Genomic DNA, 22,345 nt, shown 5'->3' with positions numbered 1-22,345 from the left:
CAACCCCACCCCAGGCAAATTGGGGCATGCCCTTTTCCCTTTGGTTCTTGAGTCCAGCAACCCCAAATCACCCAAAGTCCCAAAAGTCCAATGCCCCAAAAGTCTCTGTCCCTGGTCAGGGCAGCCCCAGAGTTCGAAAGTTTATCGGCGGAGCTTTACCTCCCAACCTGGGTGGAAATGGGACGGGGGTAAGAGGCACCTTACGTGATCCGAAGCTGACCGCCCCATAGTGGCGCTCTGCTCCGCCAGCCGCCCCATAAAACTCCTTCGCGCAGCTGCACTCCACTCCACCAGCCGCCCCACGAACTCCTTCACTCAGCTGCGCTCCGCTCCGCCAGCCGCCCCACGAACTCCTTCACTCAGCTCCACGGCCCACAAGCAGCTCCTGCCATCCACACACTGCTCCGCGTCGAACTGCTTCACCAGCCGTCCCGCAACCTGCTCCACAATATATCTTCAGGCTCCCCCACTACTTAACACAACACTCAGTGATTTCAGCTCTTAGGTGAATTCAGCTTATAGTAGGGGAGCCCCAGTGCTGGTGCACTGTCAGCCCAAAGTGAGCTCAGCAGCCTATAACTAGACTTCTAATGAAATCAAAATTAGCTCTGATATTCCACAGTGGAGAGAGGAGGAAGTGCAATCAGCATGTAAGGCCCTCACCAAAGGGCCCATGCCACCAAGTATTAATACTTGTCCCCAGCCTCTCTCCATTCACACAGTTTTGGAACCCATGACCCTTGCCTAGCGAGTGCTACTTAGATGATGGTGAATCCCTCCATCATAACAAAAGGCCACATACAGTTCCAAGCACAGTTCCCATAATCAGGGTAATAACAATTTATTCTTCCTGCCCCAATAACAGAGACACTGGGGATCCCACAGCAGCCAAAGTGACCATTTGGGCAGCTATGGTCTCATTCTAGGCATGGTGGGTGTGCCTATGCAAATGAGATCGGCCCCTGAAGTTCTTTTCCACAACTTGCCACACCTCACCACCAGATGTCAGGGTGGAGCTCATCCTGACACTGCTTACATTAGAACCATGTATTCCTAGCCTATTCCTAACCTCAAGAAAATATAGGGCCAGATCTTGGCCAATACATATCAATATAGTTCTGTTGACTTCAGTGAGGCTATGCTGACATATACAGTTAATGATCTGGCCCATACTATCTTCTCATTACTATAGTACCTGATAATTGCTTGTGTTTCAGGAAACAGAGGATTTTTTTCCCCCTACATGAACACATGGAGATGGCTTTAGCTAACCAGTCTCATTGATAAGTTGTCTGACATTGTATCATAGTTCAAGAAGCACTGAATAGAAGGAGTAAATCTTTAGTTGTCTTCTCCAAGTTGTCCATTGTCTCCAACATCTGACAGTCGGGTATTTGCATTTTATTAAATTAGCAACTAAATTGGTGAGAAGGAAGAGCTATGAAAAATTAGAGGCATTGTATTGCTTTAGAAGCCCCTTCCCTTACTATATCTATATCTATATATATATATGTATGGAACTGTTAAAGAGCTTAATATTACTTGAAGGTCTTACAACATCAGAAAAGAAACTTTTATTTTGTTGCTAGCACAGCATAGTCACAGAGTCAGCTGAAAACAAATTATGAAAACATTTCCAACGCAGCATTGAAAATACTTAAGGATGGTATTTATATATGGAAGGTTTGTATGGTATTGAGAGATATTGGAATGCTTATAAGGGTTTAGATGGTTATTTAGGTTATTGCTAGCTGACCACCAGATCCTGTGCCCATTGAAGTCAATGGCAAAGCTTCTATTGACTTCAGCAGTGCAAGCTTTCAGCCTTGGATGCTTTGGAGGGGAGTAAGATAGTGGACAAAAGAAGAAGATAATCACTACTGATTCATCTATAAGAGGTACCACATTCCACTTTCTCTCCTTCTGGTACATAGGAGAGAGATCTGGAAGGAAAGGACTGAACTCGCACTTAGAAGAAAAGCCACTTGCGTCATATGCTGTTCTTTAATGTCCTGGCCTTGGGCCTGATTCTCCATGGTTACATCTGTTTTACACCAATATAACTCCCCTGATTTCAATGGAGTTATATTGACATAAAATTGAGGTAACAGAAGAGAGTCACGCCCATGACAGTTTTGTTATGGAATAGCAATGCTGAAGATTGAGACAATGGTGAGAGGGCAAGGCAGTCATGTTTGGACTATTAATTGTGGTGTTATCACCAGACCGGATATTTTTGTGGGTAACTATGACCAAAAGCATCCCTGTGTTCACACTCTACATACTATTGTAATCTTAGTATGAAATATGCCGTGTGAGATTTCATCTGAAAATAATAAATAACTTGCTGGTCAATAATACAGTGAAATTTATGAGAGTATTATATGTGAAGTTACAAATTCACTCTATATGATATTAACACATGCTCACAACCAGACAGGCCTGTCTAGGCAAAAGTTGTTAAACAGGCATATCCTAAATAAAGGCATGTATGTTTACCCCTCAATGTACATATAAGTAGTAAATAGGGTCCTCGAGATAGCAGGGGGAAGAGATGACTAGAAACAGAACAAGTTGGATTTCATCAAAGACAAAGGGAGGGGGAAAAAAAAAGAGAGCATGGAGCCTCCTTTATCACCAGACTCCATGTTGCCTTCTTTACTGCTTGAATAAACTTTACTTTGAAGCAGGGGTGGGCAAACTGCGGACCACGGGCCACATCCAACCCACCAGCTGATTTAATTCGGCCCTCGAGCTCCTTTTGGGGAGCAGGGTCTGGGACTTGCCCTGCTCCTGCACTCCAGCTGGGGAGCAGGGTCTGGGGCTGCTCCGCAGCTTCCGGAAGCAGCAGCATGTACCCACTCTGGCTCCTATGTTTAGGGGCAGCCAGGGGGCTCTGCGCACTGCCCCTGCCCCAAGAGCTCCCACTGGCTGGGGACTGCAGCCAATGGGAGCTGCAGGGCAGCGCCTGCAGATGGGGCAGCGTGCAAAGCTACTTGGCTATGCCTCCACGTAGGACATATCGCTGCTTCCCTGAGCTCCACCCATGCCCCAACCCCCTGCCCTGATCCCCCTCCCGCCCTCCGAACCCCTTGAGCCCAGCCTGGAGCACCCTTCTGCACCCCAAACCCCTCATCCCCAGACCCACTCCAGAGCCTGCACCCTCAGCCAGAGCCCTCATCCCCCCACCCCTTGCCCCAACCCCCTGCCTCAGCCCTGATCCCCCTCCTGCCCTCTGAACCGCTCGGGCCCAGCCTGGAGCACCTTCCTATACTCCAAATCCCTCATCCCCAGCCCCACCCCAGAGCCTGCACCCCCACACAGAGCTCTGACCCCCTCCTGCACCCCAACCCCACTTCTGTGAGCATTCATGGCCCACCATACAATTTCCATACCCAGATGCCAAAAAAATTTGTCCACCCCAGCTTTGAAGGATAACCCTCAGAAGAATCCACCAAAGAAAGGGGCAGAGAACCCCAAGTTCTCTCTCTTTCTCCTAAGAAGACTAAGGCACCAGCACTTTTGGGCCTCTGGGAAAGATCTTAACCAAGGAAACTGTCAGCCTCCATCTTGCTGGAAGACTGTGGATAAGAAAGGCCATCTTGAACAAAGCATTGAGAAAAAACTTGCTAGAATAAGTTTGACTTTTAGATGCATTTTCACAGGTAACCATTTCTAACTCTCTCTCTCTTATACTTGCATTCACTTAAAATCCTAACTTCTTTGTTAATACTTAATAAACTTGTTTTATTTTTAATCTAAACTAATCCAGTACTTTATTTAAACTGAACTGTTTGGTAAGTCCAGTTAAGTAAACTATTGAATATCAACTCTTTACAGGAGCAAGGAACCTTAATATCTGAACTTTCCAGAAAAGGGCTGGACAGTGCAGAACATCCATTTTGGGAGAAAATCCGGGACTGGGAGTATGTTGGGGTTACCCTGCAAGTAGCATCCAAGGGTGGTGGAAGCCAGAGTGGAACTGTAGATAGGCTGGCGGGATCAGAGCTGCTGAATCAGGATTGTCTAGCACACACATACTCAGGGTGCAGCCTGCATGCTGGTAGGCTAGCTGTGAGCAGTCCAGGTTGGGAACTACAACAGAGATGCATTGTGAGGCACCCATGGTTACAGGGAAGGCAGTGACAGAACCCCCTTGCTGGTCTGGGCTGCACCCCAGACTGTGACAAGGACTCACTGTATTGGAAGCAGATACTTTGTTGAATGAGAGGATGAACTAAAGTTTTCTGACTTGGCTTTTCACCAGTGCTGACTATTGCGAATTTCGCTCTTTGTCAGCCCATTCTTGCTCTGTGATATATTATTATTTGATACATTATTTCCATCAAATTGAGATGTATGTTTCTAGTTGATGACACAGATGAGGAATCAATTACTCTGAAGTACAAATGTACTTTAATGAATAAGAAATGGACGTGATTCAGTTTCCCTTCAGACAGTGGAATTACAGATCGACCTGCTATCAATGTTCTGCAAGAGTACACAGAAGACTTAGTGAACAGAGTACAGAGACATGGATTTGCACAAATCATGAGAGCAGACATAATTCCAAAAATAATGTACCTAAACTAGATCACTTATAGGTGAAGTTAAGGTGCTACACCAATTGACACCAGCTGAGAATCTAGCCCCCAAAAATGAAACTTCCAAGGACAACCAGAGACTGTTCATGGCTTTAAGGACTAGAAAAAGAACTCGACTTGGGGGAAAATTAATGCACTATTGGAAAAAGATAAAGTGAAGAAGGTCATATGCTGAAACAGAGCTCCATAAATAGTGCAGCAACATTTACGCAGATTGAAACATGGCGTTTAACAAGGAGGCGCAGTTTCAACGGACAGCTTTCTTTTCTGCCTAGAAAAGTTCTGTTTTTTAGAAGTCTTGATGGGATTATAAGGCATCAAGATAAAGGGGGCTATCTGACTCGAATCAAGACGAATAGAAGGCTTTTCTTTGGCAAGACCTCAGCCACCCACTCAAGAGACCTTTAAAGTAGTGATCACGGTAATAAACATTCCTAACTCTTCATATAGACTTTGGTCACAGAAGCCCCAAATCATGCTTAACACATAAAGATGTCAAAGAATACATATGACAAATGAAGGGAAGGAGCTAGATGCTAACAAGACTTTATCTACAAATGAACAGACATTAAAGAAGGTAAAATACTAGTTGGCTGGTGATAATACAAGAAGAAATGGAACAAACGGCAGGGCAATAGGGACCAGTGGGAAGCAGGTACAGCTATATCCCCATAAAGAGACACGGAAGCTGGGGGGGAATAAGATCTGGATGGGAACTTAGTAGCCTTGGCAGTAGCAACACTATAGTACATAGTCCCATTTGCCTAGGACACTATGCTTGATGGCCCCAGCCTGCGACATAAGGAAGTACATTTTCATATAGTACATAGCTATTTGGCTGTCCATTTCCCAATAAATAAAAGGGACTAAATCCTGAAGCCTTAACATTGTTTTTATTCAGGTTTGCCTCAGGCCAGCTCATGCTGAAGTCTGAGAGTTGGCCCAAGAAAGACCTGAGTGAGGACTTAATGGTTTGCACTTGCAGGTTTCATATGGATGAATCCCAATGCACCGTACTGATACTTCACCCCCAGAAGACGATAACGATCCTCTCTGAGGTCAGAGCAAAGTGGTGGTACAGAATTCTGTTTTAACAAAAATATGGTCCAAAATAGCCTGACCTTGATGCCCTTCCATGCATGGTGTAAAAGCAAATTATTTGATAAGGATTTGGAGGTGGGGGTGGGAAAAAGCTGGGGGTATGTTCCTGGTGTGCTAAAAGTACAGATTTTCTGCACTGATTGGCTGAATTCAGTCATTTGCACATTTTCTGCTGGGTGTTAATGATTTCAGATTATAAATCTAATTGTTAGGGCATATGTTGCTTCTTGTCTGGGCTTTATTTGTATTATTTAAATATAAATAAATGACAGTATTTTCCATTGAACCAGCTGATGTAAATACTACAGATATTGGGCTAAATCCTCAGCACAGCTAAGGGTGGAGGAGAAAGGTGGCTCTAACTCACCTTTCCATTCTGATGCTCTTGTAGACAGCAAGGGCCAAAATATCCTCCAACATCCCCTAGAGACTGCTCCACCAGCTGAGGATCATCCAGAGTGCCGTGAATTCCCACTCTGTCCTGACATCCTCTGTGATGTTGGGAGTGGGTAATAGAGCTGACTATGCCAGCTTTATACCACCTAGGAATTCCCTTATAGTGGAGAATCCTTGACTGCCCCTTTATAGTAGCCCAGACTCAGGGCCACAGCTGTGGCTCATAGTTTGCCCTTGCCAAAGGAGATGGTTTCCCCTTACACAGCCATCTCTACCAGTGGTGTCCAGATGACACAAGAAGAAATAGAACACATAGTGGAACGGGGGACCCACAGGAGGCAGCCACCTCTAGTCTATTAAAATATGGTTAAAGGGCCACAGTCCCTACTTTTGGGCAGCTCTTACGTTCTGTTAGACTCCCTTTATGGTGCTCAGGCTGAGGAATAGTAAGGAAGGGGCAGCAGTACACTTGGCTCACATCAGAGCGACTCTTAAGGTTTCAGGGGGTGGTGGTGGTGTCAGGCAGCTGGGGAGATGAGCCTGAGCAATGAGCCTGATTCCAGGAATTGAGTTTTAAGATTGCAGGGCAGGGCCCTGTGAATGCACACAGTTGCAATTCATAATCAAGTACATACTTTCTTCTTAACAGTTGTTCTTGAGAGCCTGTAAGCAGTTCCACTCACTGCTGTAGAGTTAGAGCATCACGCTGAAGGTGTCTGCATCTAGCACCTCGGTTGTCAGCCACTTTGGTCCCACAGTGGCCTGTTTCCATCCAAACTTGCCATGTGGCTAAGCCACATCTAGTCCAGGCCCCTTCTGGGGTAACAGCAGTCCAGGTAGAAGTTCACAAGTCCCAATAAGAGTCCTTCCGCCTCTCTTGGGATACTTCTCAGCCTATCCTATGGGCTCAGAACAAGGTGGGCTTGAGCTTGGGTGGCTAGCCTGACCCTTGGCTATTGCCACAGGAACATGCACACAGCTATTTTTAGCATACTAGTGGGAAGCAAGGAGGCCTCACTTCCAGCTGCAATATAGACATACCCTCAGCCTTCTCCCTAGGTCTGCCTAGCTCCTAGGTCCTCCTCTAGAACACTAGCCCACAGAACTACCTTTCCTTTTTCCTTGGCGCACCCTTGATAGACAGACATATATTACTCACTATGACTCCCTTCAGCAACCTACTCCAGGAGCTCTGTTCTATGGCTGAGTTCTTTCTTTCTGCTTGCTCGCTTTCTGTAGTCCACCCTAACCCTTTCACAGCCCGGGCTAGTGGGTGTCATTAAATCACTACATCAGGGTCAGCTGGTGCATGGCTATTACCTCACAGGCAAGGCTGAGCCCAGCTCCCCTTAAAGCACCAGCCAGCCTGTGACAGGGTCCCAGTTTAGAATCAGTGAATTTACAGCAAGTATCAACGTCATCATTTTCATGCCAAGCAATTGAGCTCCAGTCAAAAACAAACAAGGTCTATGCTATGAAATGGAATTAGGCTCTGAGGTCTTCAGACAGGAGAAAATGCCTGAGGTAACAGTTCCTTCAGGAATGTTATTACTTGCAAGTTTACATTTAATTGCCTCACTCTTTTATTTCAGCAACATTAATACCATGAATGGTTTCCCTTACAGCAGCAGCTTCCAGACCTCTTTGTAATACTATGACCTTTTGTTATAAACTAAACTATTCTTTCAACCCCACGCCCACACACACACACCTTTCCCTGCCCATTTCCTCAAAGGTCAAATGGCTGCTGTAGTTTCTTAATGAAGGAAAAGAGCTGATGCAGAGCTCTGTGGTGGATTGGTCCAAAGCTGAATGTTGTCTTGGCCAGCAATTACTTTTCACCAATAATCCTGCTATTCAACAGGAGAAAGGAGGATGCAGGGTCCTGTTGTTCGAGAGGGAAAGTATGTACAGTTACAGGCCGTTGCCGGTCGATCTAAGCTACACAATTTGAGTTACATTAGTAGTGTAACTGAAGTCAACGTAGCTTAGATCTACTTACCACGGGGTCCACACTACACTATGTTGATGGGAGACGCTCTCCTGCCGACATTGCTTCCACCACTCATTGAGGTGGAGTACAGAAATCGATGGGAGCTGTCTTCACTACACCTGCTAAATCGATGCCGCTGCGTTGATTGCAGCAGTGCTGATCTAGCTCCGTAGCGAAAACAAGCCCATAGTAGTAGCCTCTTCCTGAAGGCCCCTCCTAAAGCATGTCAGAGACAGAAAACAGTGTCTTCTGAGAATCTCTCTGCTGCTACTGACTAGTGAAATCTTGGAAGACAGTGCCAGCTCTCCCCATCTATCAATTGTCTATCCATAGTAATAACAATTGCAAGTGTACATATGTGTATACTGAATTGTATTCTTCTACCCCATAATCTTTGTCTATCATTTGTCTTCATAGACGGTGAGTTCTTTGGGTCAGGAATTGTTCCTTTGTGTGTGTTTGTAAAACACCTAGCACCATGAGGCCCTAATACCAATTGGTACTGCAACTTAGTGCGAGAATGGTTCTGGCAACACCCCCGAGCAAGTACTGGGGACATACTAGTAGGCACAGCCTGAGACAGTTAAAGCTGGTGAAAGTTGCAAAATATTTGAAAATAAAGGTTCTGTCCCTGTGTTCATGCTCCTGTTGGGGTTGTTTCCCCAGATATTTTAGACACAAGCTTAACTTTAAGTACATATGTAGTCCCATTGAAGTCAATGGGTGAAATCCTGGCCATACAGAGACCAATGGGAGTTTTGTCATCGACTTTAATAGGTCCAGAATTTCCCCAAAGGGAATACGTGCATGCTTTAAGTCAACTATATGCTTATTTGTTTTTCTGGATTGGGGCAAAGTTCCTAGCACCTATCAGGACTGAGTCCATCAGTAAATGAGTTTTCTGGCAGATACATTTGTCAGAATAAAATATATTGCAGAATATTCAAGGAAAGTCACTTAAAATTTGTAACTTGAACAAATTTGTAACTTGAACTCTGAAACCGGACTCTAAGACGATGGCAACTCTGCGAGGTAGGGTGTGATGTCCCTACTTGCGTACACATACTCAGCCTAGCTCTCATTGAGATGGCATAGGTGTACATAGCAGCTTAGCTGCTATAGCACAGGTAGTGGCAGTGGAGTACACCAGTGGGTATGTACTTGACCCAGCTCAGCTGGGCCTTCGCTGCGGACACCCATGGCATTGTGGCTACGCTGCTATTTATATTCCTGCTAGCTTGCTGAGAGCTAGTATAAGTATGCGTACACAGGAAAATTGCACTCCCAGCTTGTCATGTAGATGTAGCTTAAGAGTTACATTCATTCAGCCAGGTAATAGAAACATGCCCTCTGACCTAGGCACCCACTAAAAACAGCCACAATTTTGAATATTAAATTCTTGCAATGAATGGCACATTTAATCAGTATCCTGAAGTCAACATATCATTCAATGCTCATAGTTTTGAATAATTCTTTAAACTGAATTATGTTAGTTTGAAGAAACTGTGATTTATCTGCAGACAATCTGCAAACAGAAAAAGCAGCAAAATTTGTCAAATATCCAGATTATGTCACACATAGCTAATGGAAACATTTCCATCAACAAAATATTTGTTATGTAATGACTCCCCCCTCCCACCCCCATCCCCCCCCAAAAAAGATGATGATTGTATGGGGGAAGTATTCACTTGGTTTAAATTTTCCAAATTTTTTTCCAATGGAAAACCAAAACAATTTTTCAGGGAGAGGGAAGGAATTGGTAATACGTTTGGGGTTTTTTGATTTTCACATTTTTTCTGAAAAAAATCTAGGAACGTTCCATGAAATTTGTTTTAACTTTTTGCAGAAAATATTTACTATTTTCCAACCAGCTCTAGTAATGAGTTACTCACCCTGTTCTACAATGTATCTATGAGCTCTCCATTCCTGATAAGAATTTGAGGCTCAAGCTGCATTGTGATCTGCAGGGGCCAAGTCAGCTGGGCTCTATACACGGGAAGCAGCCTGCCTGCCTGCCTGGGTCACAGTACAGCATTTAACTTTATTCTAGCATCCCTTTGATCTGCTGAGCCTTGGGAATTGAAAGGTAACCATGTACTGATTGAAACAGACACAGAAAGCATTTGTATGTGTGCTTTCTTTCAGAATATATTTGTTTCTTACTTTTGACTTTTATTTCATTTTGGTTTTTCAGGGCCAATCCTGCTCCCAGTGAAATCAATGGCAAAACACCTGTTGACTGCAGTGGAGCAGAATAAGGTGCTACCTGAGGGAAACAGCTGCCCTTGTACATCATCAAAATGAATATGCACGTGGGTGTTGTTTATGGACACTCTTCCTGGAAAATTAACTTTGAGAACATCTGTTCACTTAAGGTGTGGAGAATGTTTGGGTTTTATTAACCTATGAGAAAAAACTGGAAGCTTGAAGTTTGGAGGTCCTGGATTTTTTAACTCTTTACATTTTCTTTTTAAATAGAATGATGTTTTGGCTGCTGTTTGTGCTGTGTTATATGCATAAAAAATAGTTAAAACAGAGCAAGTACAGCTACTTGACTCCAATCCTGCAATTGAATCCATACAGGCAAAACTGTTGACTTCAGTGGAGTTCCGTGTTGGTTCCCTGCTCTGCCTGTATACGTCCAGTTGCATGACTGGGCAGTATTCTCCAGCATGCCCCCCAGACACAGTTTCAGTAGCTCATGCACATGATAAGGTGGCTAACACTTTATAAATCATGCAGTTTATTAAAGAGACTGAATTCATGGGCATCATTTAAAAAAAAAAGCCACAACAGGGCAAAAAGTCAAAGCTAACCCAAAGGTACAATGTTGATAGGTACAGACATTCCCCCTCCACCTAGAGCAGCTTTCCAAGGAAAATTAAAAACAAAAACCAAAAGGAAATTGTTTAAAAAATATCCACTGTACAGATAAACCTCAGACTAGACAAATTGTTTCCTCTTTATCCCTAGCCCCCCAATAATTCTTCGGAGTAATGCAGATCCACTCTTATGCACATGGATGCTTATTAAGTCTTCAATCAGCTCTTTCTTGTTCAGCACTCGTGTCTTCTGATTGTGAGCAAATGTCCCTAGAAATTAGGGAGGAAAAAAAAAAGAAAGGGACATGAAACCATGTCTGAGGAAATCAGGGTCAGCTTCCAAACAATGTAAAGCTGGCAGCCTATGTAGCTTTCATCCTCCATGTTTTGCCAGTCTGATATTTAAGATAAATGTTGTATCCAACTAATCAGAGCCAATCATTGGCATCAGATGAAGTCTTACAATGGGCAAAACTAAGCAAGTGTCTCTAGTTAGCAAATTACTTTGAAATCCAGAATAGGGTCCAAATTACATTATGGACCCTATCCTGGAACCTTAGTATGAGCCATACAAGACAATAATAGGTTTTCTCCTGGTAAGAAATGCAGAATCATAATCTTGTCTGTCGCTGTCAGTCACAATCAGAACCTGATCCAAATCCTGTCAAAGTCAATGGACTCTCAATGTCACTAGACTTCAGACCATTTCCATAGTGATCCTTTACCATTTAATTCACTGGGAATCTTGCTCTTTATTTGAATGACTGCAGGATGAGGCCCAAAAGCCAGCAAGCTGATTTGTTAAGTGTAGTTCTAGTCTGAAAAGTAGAACCCACCAAGTCAAAGCAGCCCCAGACCCTGGCATAACAGATGTAAAACCTGCAGTTATACCGCCACTGCTAAGATGACCAACCCCCCAGGGACCTACACATGCCTATCACAATGTGATGTACCTCATCCAGTGCACTAAATGCCCCACTAACAATGACACGGGTGAAACCAGACAATTACCATGCTCTCAACTGAATTCACACAGAAAAACAATAAAAGACAAAAACACTATCACCCATGGGCAAACACGTTTCACAAAACGACCACTCCATATCTGGCCTTTCAGTCCTCATCCTCAAAGAAAACATGCACAAGACCTTCAAAAACAAGTCTGGGAGCTTAAATTCATAACTTTGCTAGATGCTAAAAGTCATGGTCTAAATAAAGACACTTGCAACAATCTGTAACCCACTAACCCCCTGTTTTTTGTCCTATGAGTGTGAAGGTATTAATGGACCACCTCACCTTGAATGGTCACTTAGAATATGTGTTAACTATTTATGTTAAACAATCTGTTGTACCTTGTATTTAGCTGTGACACTGAGTACATATCCCATACCTGAAGAAGAAATTGAACCAAAAGAAATTGGTCCAATAGAAGATATTATCTCACCTACCTTGTCTCTCTAGGTAAAAATAGCAACAGACCTGCTCCCTATGTTTATTACAATCATCACTGCTTATTTTAGGGACATAAGTAAGCTTTTACTGCATTTCACTCCTGTTAGCCCTGCAGAGCCACACAGCTAAGAGAGAACAAGCTTGATTATTTTCCTTCTCTTGTGCACAGTCAGCAGGATTGCATGCTAAAAATCTAATTACAGGTTAATTAGTTACACCTGTACAAACTCACTGTGGGAGTTGCACAGGTGGATAGTGGAGGTAGAATCTGACCTCATGCAATAGTGTGAGAAAGAAAGAAAGCCAGTGCATGTTGAATTTGTAGGGCTATGAAAGGCCATCTCTGGACTTGTGAATGAAGCATGTTTGCCTTGGAACTTTGGAGACAGAATAAGCACCTCATTTGAGAGTATTCCTTTTACAGAGTATTCCTGGTGAAAGCAGAGGCAAATTAAGTGAAAACCTGAAGGGAGCCCTGAGGGCTGATTCTGCTGGACATTTCATGGTCTGATTTTTACAGGGCTTGTAAAATAGTTCCCTATAATATAGGGTTGTGAGTTCAATCCTTGAGGGGGCCATTTAGGGATCTGGGGCAAAAATTGGGGATTGGTCCTGCTTTGAGCAGGGAGTTGGACTAGATGACCTCCTGAGGTTCCTTCCAACCCTGATAGTCTATGATTCTATGATCATACCATATCAGATATGCTATGTGAAACCCTTACCAACAAGCCACTCTGGTTTCATGGGGGAGGAGAGAAAAATGTGAGAGTTGGTGTGATTTCAGTAGTTAGGCAATGTAAAAAACAGTGTTTGTTTGAAGGACTCTTAAGGGATTCAGCTTAAAGCTTAATTAATAATTCCTTAAAGGCAAGCAATATGCTAAAGTTGAAGCTTGGTCAACTAGTACTTCAGTGGGTATGAATTATTTATCATATCATTTGGTATATTTGATGTGGAAAGTGATGGCTTTTTTTCTGTGACTGATATTGAACTTTAAGGTGCTTATTAAAAAGCACCTTTTAGACTGACTCTACCCTGAGGATTCACCATCAGGAGGCCGTATGGCATAGCAAACAGGACATGGAAATGTGATTTGGGTACCTGAGTGTTAAGCTTAGTTCTGTCACTGACGTGTGACATGACCCTCGGCAAGACACTCAACCTTTCTGCACCTAAGTTTCCCTATCTGTGAAATACAGATAATGTTTTCTCCACTTTGACATGTATAAGAGAACAGTGCTAAGTGGAGCTATATATTTCTACAGCTCTTACAAGAGCTTTAGTTAGTCCTTCATTGCATAAAAGCCCACTCTCTAGTATTTGCTACTAATGATAAACAGATATGTTGATATAATTAGTGAAACTGATGAGACTTACCTTTTGGTACCAAAATCAGATGTGTTGATAATTCCTAGCTCTCTTGACCCCTACACCTCAAGGCATGTTATTAAGGAGGTAGCATTAGTCCCATTTTCTAGCTGGGGAAACTGAGGCACTGTGAAGTGACTTATCCAAGGTCACACAGCAGATTCATGGCAGAACTGGGACTAGAACTCAGGTCTGCTGCCTTCCAGCCTACTTTCTCTAGCCAGTGCAGAGCTGAGCTGCATTGATTCAGGGTTTTGCCTAGTTTGACTAATGCCACTATAGTGGGGTATCCGTCAGTTTGGATGAGCTATTACCAGCAGGAGAGTGAGTTTGTGTGTGTATGGGTGGGGGGGGGGGGTGAGAAAACCTGGATTTGTGCAGGAAATGGCCCAACTTGATTATCATGCACATTGTGTAAAGAGTTGTCACTTTGGATGGGCTATCACCAGCAGGAGAGTGAATTTGTGTGTGGGGGGATGGAGGGTGAGAAAACCTGGATTTGTGCTGGAAATGGCCCAACTTGATGATCACTTTAGATAAGCTATTACCAGCAGGACAGTGGGGTGGGAGGAGGTATTGTTTCATATTCTCTGTGTGTATATAAAGTCTGCTGCAGTTTCCACGGTATGCATCCGATGAAGTGAGCTGTAGCTCACGAAAGCTCATGCTCAAATAAATTGGTTAGTCTCTAAGGTGCCACAAGTACTCCTTTTTCTTTTTGCGAATACAGACTAACATGGCTGTTACTCTGAAACCTAAATATTACTGTGACTAAGGCTCGGAGGCTGCTTCAGATATTACATATTGTTGTATGTTAGGTTTAAACAGTGTAAGCCATCATTAAATATTTTCAAAAGGTAAGACCAGGACCATTTCAGTTTGTAGCAACTGAGTCTGAAAAGATACAATAGAAGTATGAAGGGAGAAACTTGGAATATTGTTTTATATTCAAAGTAACCCACTGAAAGTTGCCTTGGCTCTCCCATCTAGACCCAGAATTGGTCCATGAAATCATTCAAATGCTAATAGTTCAGCTCAAACTAAAGAATCAGGCTTGCACAATTTGTTATGCTTAAGAAGTGGCAATTCAATTCCTCATATCATTTGCAGAGAGCAATCTCCTTCTAGCAGTTGACTTTTGGTTTCACTGACTAAGCAAGGCAGATATGAACAATCTGGTTTTAAGATGCTACAAGACCTTGGATGAGAGCTTAGATAGTTCTACAACAACAAAAATTAGGCTGTCACTGTAGCAGTCTGACCACTACTAGCTGACCATTACAGCATTAAGAAATTAGATGGACTGATTACAACTCACAAAACAGAATAGAAGTAAGAACAGAAGTAAAATATCCCTCCTTTTTTAAGAGTGTGCGTGCACTGGACTGTGTCTAAAAATCTCTTCATCCTACCTAGTGTCATGATGTATGGTATCAGTCTTAAGCAGAAAGTATGTATTTTAAAAGAATCTGTGCACACTAACAGCCTCTACACAGCCTGATTCCCAGCTTTACCTGCATGATCTACCAGTAACCAGACCCTGGCTGCAACTTGGAGACAGCTAGTGGCTGAAAACTTTACTCACAGTATATTAATTCATTGTGCTCATGTTTAGTATCATACTCCACAATGGTTCCAGTTGGACTGCTCAAGGAGTAGGATACTACTGCATATGAGTAAGACTGGCCTAGACCACGCATTACCCAGTAACACTGTTAATGAGGCAGTATATCTTCATGTGTTTGGTTACTAATCTATCTTCCCTACCTGTACCCATACATGTTTCAAGTGGTTCACTTCTACCTCCTCTTATGATCCCTGAGGGAAAAGTCAATCATATATGGGCCTGATCTGCAGCTGTTTCTCAGGCAAAACTCCCATTCAGAAGTTTTTGAGCATGATTAAGCTTCTTTATTGAACATATTAATCTTTGACTTGTACAGCACCAAGCACTCAGTTGTTTTAATGCTAATCGTACTCTTGCTTGGTTCTCATTCTCCAATTTAAACTTGTTTCTCTACTGGTGTCTGATTTTTATGTACACTACTGCTGTTTCTCCACCACAAGGTGTACATGTATTGGATAGAGAAGTAATAACCTTGCTTTCTCTCTGTGAGCTGAGAATGCAGAGCTATGATTTTCTGTTCAGCCTCTGCCAGTTGCCTCCTCCCTAGGCCATGGGTTCTGGAGAGCACACAGTCTACATAGATATCCCAGAAGAGCTGAGCCAGGTCCCAGAACAGAGCCCCATGCTTCAAGTTCTCTGATGACTTCAGGAAGATCATAAAGTCCCAAAAACCATTGACAGACTCAGAAATATGTGGCTTCCTCATCTCCAGCAAGGCAGCTGTGGAGAACGCCCAGCACTGGGGATCAGCTCGGCCAAGGGCCAGTGGATCATTTTGGCTCTGGCAGAAGAAAGGAGTCACACAAAACACTCCCATGATTAACAGACAGAAGATAAGTCTCACATTGGAGTGAATTCTTCCTCTGTTCCCAGGATCCATTGTGTCACTGAAACTTCACAAAAACAAAAGCAATTGAAAAATCATCTAACCTTCATATGTTGCTGGGCTAAATGAAGAAATGGGATGGGTGAAATCAAATCCTACAGCCTGTGTTATACAGAGGGTTGGCCTAGATGATAGCATTGGTCCCTTCTGGCCTTAAGCCTGGTGTGTACTTTATTTGTTTGTTCAATTCCATTACATTGATATAAACATCCAAGTTTATTACCCAAAGGCTAAATCCGCTAAACTCATTCAAGATTTCTTCTTATCTAAAACAGCAGTTTGTCCCCTGATGTAAATTGGCCAAGAACATCCCCTTCAATAGGACTATTTTACATAGTATATTTCTTTCAGAACATTTCCAAAATAATGTATAACTGTGTGTATCTATTAATTTTGGAAAGGCTCTGAAATGAAGTGTGCACGTCATATTAAATACACACCCTTGTAACAGATGACTCAGTGACACTTTCCTGTTGAGCTAGAATCATGAAATTTACTTGTTTACTTGGTACTTGTTTATAGGCTACAAAGAGAAAATATCTGAAATCTGACCTTCCCATTAGCTGTCACCACAAGATCACCACTCTAGTGAATTTTATCCACTAAATGCTCTTGCTCCTGTATTAGGGGATAACAGTGTACCAAAAAGAAAAATCCTTAACTTCTACTGTGAGTTGATCATGCTGCTAGAGGTCAACATTTCTATCTCAGACTTTGGCCATGAAATAGTCCATAAATGTTTTTTTGGATGGGTGACCAAAGCTGCCTTTCCAAGTATTGCAGCTAATTATGTCACTTGCCCAGATTCCTGTAGGGAACAATTGGATATTTTACCTCAGGGAGCCAAAGCTAACTTCTGAAACTATATCTAGGTACAGCATAGCTTTGTATAGCTAGGCCTCTTCCATGCCTTTGAGGGCACAGAGGGTCCCTGGGCAATATAAACAGTGCTGTTCTGCTGTGCAAGGGGAATGGATGGAATCAGGACTGGTCATGCAAGGGGATATACACTCCCTGCCTAGCATGCAGCTTTAGCATCAGCAGGGTGCAGGGCAAGAACACCTGCCTCCATTGGAGGGAGCCTGCTAAGGACCTTTTAGGAGAAGTTCCATGTCTTGGGAGTAAGATTCCTCCCCAACATTCAGCCCTGCTACTTGGTTTGGGTACAGGAGGATGTGGGGCGGAGAGGAGAAGGGGTATTTACACCCTAATGAGACTTAACATTTTAGAGATTTACAGCAATTTATAAAGTGAATTAGGTGCCCATAAAAAACTCTAGCTTGACAACCCTGGATCTGAAGTCCTACATTTTATCAACAGAAAAAGGGCAACACAAGCTTTCCCACACTGCCATACAGCTGTAAGAAACCCTGCCCTCAATGAAGTGCCAGGCCAACTCACACCACAGTGACGGTAGTTTTATGAAGTTGATACCTCTTTGGTCACTACCACCCTGGGCTAATTTTAATTGGTGACTTAGAGGCAAAAGGCTTTAATCTATTCCCAAAAGCCAGACCCATCCAGATGATGGATGTAAAACTAAGAGATATGAGTCTTAGCAGCTTCATTTGTTTGGAAAAAAAGGGTGAATATTTTTACAAGTTTTCAGAAATGTTCATGGAAAATTTCAACCAGCTCTAAAAATAACTGGAGGAAAATTCCCTGAAGTGGAGTCTTTACATGGAGTTCTGATTACCCTCCACCCAAAACATGCTGTTTGCAACCTCTAGGACTTTCTTTCAAATTCTTCCATTATTTTTAAATTTAGAAAACTTTTAGGAAGAGAAAGTGATTTTTGCTATATATTTCAGCCTATTAACTTATAGCATCCATATCATATGGTTCAGATAGAAGGATCACAGTTCTTTTATCAGCCTAGACACTGAACATAACAAATACACTTAATAAAATCTCATAAAATGAAAATATTTAGAAAACAATCCCTAGTGATGACAGGGAAATATTTACCAAATACTCTCTTGACAAAGTCTGCTGGTAGGTACGTCTCATTGAGGAGCTAGATGCTTTCATCAGGAGAAGATGCCCTCTTCCAAAATGGAAAGATTTGGGGCCAAATGTTATAGTAGCATAAATCCCCATAGCTATTGCAGCTTAACTGGAGTTAAACTGCCTGTCATAGAATATCAGGGTTGGAAGGAACCTCAGGAAGTCATCTAGTCCAACCCCCTGCTCAAAGCAGGAAATCCCCTGTTCAAAGCTGTCCCCAGAGTAAGTGCTCTTTTGGCCCTTTGGCGTTAAAGATATATATGAGGTGATCTCTTGTTCTGGCTTCTATCCAGAGTATGCATTTACTTGTCCTGAAGTAGCACCCAGAGGCCCCAATGAGGGATTGGGGGCCCATTGTGCTAGGTGCTGTACACCATATATTGAAGAAGGTCTTTGCCTCAAGAGCACTCTGCCTTCTCCATAAACAGTAAAGGGGTTGAGTATTGACTTGTCAGCCAAGTAACACGAGTTATATGCAAGTTGAGTAGTGGAGACTGCAATTTCTCATTGGTGTGTTTATTTTCCCATGAATGGTCAAACAGTTGCTCAAACGGTTCCTACCGACCTATACAGTAAAGATGTCGGGCCAGCAGTGGTGGCGGTCTCCATTGCAGTCGCCTTTTGTAAAAGTTCAATATTTGAAGACCCCCAGCGCCCGAGGTCAATAAATCTAAAGACCAGTCTGCACCGGCCCCCGGGGTGGCGATGGGACAAACACCCAGCTCCGGAGCGTCGCGAGCCGCAGGTGGCGGGGCGGGGCGCGGAGCGGGGCGCGCACGGGGGCGCCCCGCGCGTGTCCCCTTTACCACAACGCCGAGCACGAGAACAGCAGGGGCGCTCTGAGAGCGGGCCACGGGCAGCCGTCCCGCCCCGGGGCAACGAGTTGCTTCCGCGGCAGGATTTGTCCCACATTTCCCGTCCCCCGGGGGGGGGCGGTAAAGCTGTGAACAGCAGCCCCCTGTCCTGGCGGAGCTCTCGGTGCCGCGCCTTTGCGGGGCTGCCCGTCCCACACCGGGGGAGCCCGGGGGCCGCTCGCCGGGCTTCCAGGCGTGTTTGCAGCCGCGGCACCGCCCCGCAGCGCCGAGCTGGAGGGGAGGCGTGAGGGCAGCCCCGCGCCTCCCCCAGCCCCGCTCGCCTCCAGCGGGGAACGCCCCGGAGCCCGGCGCCCGCAGCGCCCCGGGGCTCCCGTCCCCTCCGGCGCGCGCCGCCCGAGCTCAGCCCGGCCCGGCCGGGCGCTGTCCGGGGTGCTGGAGCCTGTCCCGAGCCCCGCCTTACCTCCGCCAGCTGCCGCGTCCGACTCCCGCCCGGTGGCCCCCGGCTCCCGTCGCTGCCCGGGCTTGTGGCGGCTCCCGCCGCTCCTTAAGAAGCGGGGCGCGCGGTCCCTCTAGGTTACGTCAAGGCTCCTGGGTGAAGCCCCCACCCATTCCGAGACAGGCTCCGGTCAGCTGCTGCTTCGGACCCCCTCCCCCTCCGCGGCCTCCCAGCCGCCCCCGCCGCCGCCGCGGGACTCGCGCCACACCGGCGGCCCCTCAGAACTCCCGCCCCGCGCCGGCGGGGGGTGGGGGAGGGGCAGGCTCGCGGCCCGCGCCGCGCCTGAGGGAAGGGAACCCCCGCGGCTCCGGCGCCGATGGAGTCCGGCTGGTCCCCGCACTAGCCCCGCGGGCCACCGCTCGGTGCGTGGCCGAGCCCCACGCCTGGTAGGGTGGGGGAGTGAGAGAGAGAGAGCGGGCTAGGCCCCGAGTGGGGGGACTTATTTTGAACACTGGTAAAGGATTATTTTTTTCTTTAAAGTTTTCCCGCCCCTGCTTCCCCCCCCCCCCCCCCCCAGGGTTTTGGAAGGTCCTGGCGAAGCACCTGAGCTGAGGTGGTTCTGTGACCTGACCTCCATTCTCAGCCCCTGGATAATGACCTAGTTCTGAGCAGTGAAGGGCGGGAAGAGAAGGCCCACCCTTGGAAGGGGCAAAAACAAAGGCTGCCTGAAGATAAAATGGAAAAACCATTTGGCAGAATTGGAGCTATGTTTGACTTCACCAGGAGAACTCTTGTTCTGCAGCGGAGAACATGAGGTCGGAGTGAAGTGTCAAATGACTAGTATGTACTGTACTTAGATAGATCTCTAGGGACCAGATCCCTCCGATGGTGTAAATTGGCCTACATCCATTGAGCTATGCTGAGTTGGCCGCCACAACAAAGAAATCAAGAAGCCCATTTGTATTCAGTAGCCCAGTTGTCAGATAAAAGTGAGTAACATATCCTGCCTTGTCCAGCATGGTTGGTGCATTATGTTTGCACTAGAAGAAACCATTTAGGCAAAATATCTGAGAAACTGCTAAATAAGTGTTTTGAACCCATAAATATGACCACACTAAGTCAGCAAGTTTTTCCTTCCTGTTAGTTTCTCAGCTTGTGCAAATCTGCATAGTTCCCCTGAAGTCAATGGAAGTGCATAAGTTTACACCAATTGAGAAACTATCCCATTCCAGAGACTTTGTCCTGGCCCACTACACATCCTTCAGCTGCTGCTGCTTTGCACTTGGAGAGTGCAATCATCTCTTTTTGTTATAATCTTGTTTCAGACAGATCCTCACCAGATATAAATCAACACCACTCAGTTGAAGTCACAACAGCCATCACACCAGCTCATGTAAGCTGAAGAACTGACTCTAAATGCTCATCTTCGAGTTACTAGTTTTGGGGGAATTCTGCACCAAAAAATTAAAATTTCTGTGCACAATATTTTAAAGTTCTGCAAAATTCAACATATTTTGTCAAATTAACACAATATAATCATGCCAAATTCAATTATTTTGGTAATTTATTTAAAAATACCTGTCAGCAACTATGTCTGTATCAATACAGACAACAACAAAAAAAGATTCAGGAAATGTTTTTGTTTGTTTGTTTGTTTTACAAAAGTTGCTTACTAGGCATATTCATACAAACTTTGAGTAATTAATTTAAACCAGGTTTCAGAGTAGCAGCCGTGTTAGTCTGTATTCACAAAAAGAAAAGGAGTACTAGTGGCACCTTAGAGACTAACCAATTTATTTGAGCATAAGCTTTTGTGAGCTACAGCTCACTTCATCGGATGCATCAAATAAATTGGTTAGTCTCTAAGGTGCCACTAGTACTCCTTTTCTTTTTAATTTAAACCAGTGGCTCTCAAACTTCCCAGACTACTATACACTCCGTTCAGGGTCTGATTTGTCTTGCGTATTCCCAAGTTCCATCTCACTTCAACTACCTGCTTACAAAATCAGACATAAAAATAGTGTTCTGTGACACTTCTGTATTACTCAAAAATTGGTTACTTATTTTTACTATAGAACTATAAATCAATCGGAATATATATATATATATAGTACTTACATTTCAATGTATAGTATATAGAGCAGTTGTATGAAATTTTAGTTTGTACTGACTTCATGAATGCTTTTTATGTAGCTTATTGTAAAACTAGGCAAGTATCTAGATGAGTTGATGTACTCCAAGGAAGACCTCTGCATACCTCCAGGGGTACGTGTACCCTTGGTTGAGAATCACTGATTTAAACTACAATACAAAACTGTATTTCCTGCACCCCGCAGAAGCAGTGCAAAGGCTTGTGGGAATCAGGGGTAACAGAGGAGTTAAGGAAGAGGAAAAGAGCCTGGGAATGAACATGGAGGGTTGCTGGGTGTGGGTGGGAGAAGTATGGAACAGGTGTTTTAGGGGTGGGGAATTATTGGGAAGCTTCCCCCATGCAGACCCTGGCTGACCCTTAGCCTCTCCCATTCAGTCAGGCACATTTGCCCCATTCCCCCTACAGCCCCCTCCCCTTCATCCCCATGTGACCCTGCAGCCCCACTCCCATTCAGCCTCCATCCCAGTCTATCCCCCCACTAGCCCTTCTGAACCCCAGTTTGTGATCCCCCCAGCAGCCCCATGTGCCCCACTCTGTCTGTTATCCCCCACCCCCCCATATGTGCCTCCGCACTGTGAGGAATGCATCTCCTCTTCCTTCCTTCTGCTGTAGCCCACTGCTGTGGCCCCTGAGCTGGCTTCGCTCTGTTCTGGCACCACAGCGACCCCTAGTGGGTGAAATATGTA

At 44.7% G+C, this 22,345-nt stretch overlaps 2 protein-coding genes across 4 annotated transcripts in view; one reads left to right on the top strand and one right to left on the bottom strand.

Moving 5' to 3' along the window:
* The window catches only part of DYTN (dystrotelin), a 64,766-nt gene extending 50,683 nt beyond the window's left edge, over positions 1-14,083 (top strand). Inside the window, exon 15 of the mRNA XM_073306616.2 lies at positions 10,289-14,083. The gene's annotated coding sequence lies outside the window, so the exon portion shown is untranslated. The remainder of the gene's footprint in view (positions 1-10,288) is intronic.
* FAM237A (family with sequence similarity 237 member A) overlaps positions 1-19,926 on the bottom strand; it is a 39,618-nt gene extending 19,692 nt beyond the window's left edge. For 2 of the 3 annotated variants that reach the window (XR_012154373.1, XR_012154371.1), the window contains exon 1: positions 19,532-19,926. Coding sequence is in view for 1 of the 3 variants with exons in the window: in XM_073306615.1 (XP_073162716.1) it covers positions 11,038-11,186; positions 15,835-16,243 (558 nt within the window). In the remaining 2 variants the exon portion in view is untranslated. Of the gene's footprint in view, positions 1-10,253; positions 11,187-15,834; positions 16,257-19,531 lie in introns of those variants that run through there. The other variant, XM_073306615.1, reaches the window with a different exon arrangement.
* Positions 19,927-22,345: the final 2,419 nt, after the last annotated feature.

The sequence above is a fragment of the Lepidochelys kempii genome, chromosome 11 (genome assembly GCF_965140285.1).
Source record: "Lepidochelys kempii isolate rLepKem1 chromosome 11, rLepKem1.hap1, whole genome shotgun sequence".
Lineage (NCBI taxonomy): Eukaryota > Metazoa > Chordata > Testudines > Cheloniidae > Lepidochelys > Lepidochelys kempii.
The sequence above is the reverse complement of the archived record's forward strand: the minus strand, read 5'-3'. Positions and strand labels throughout refer to the sequence as shown.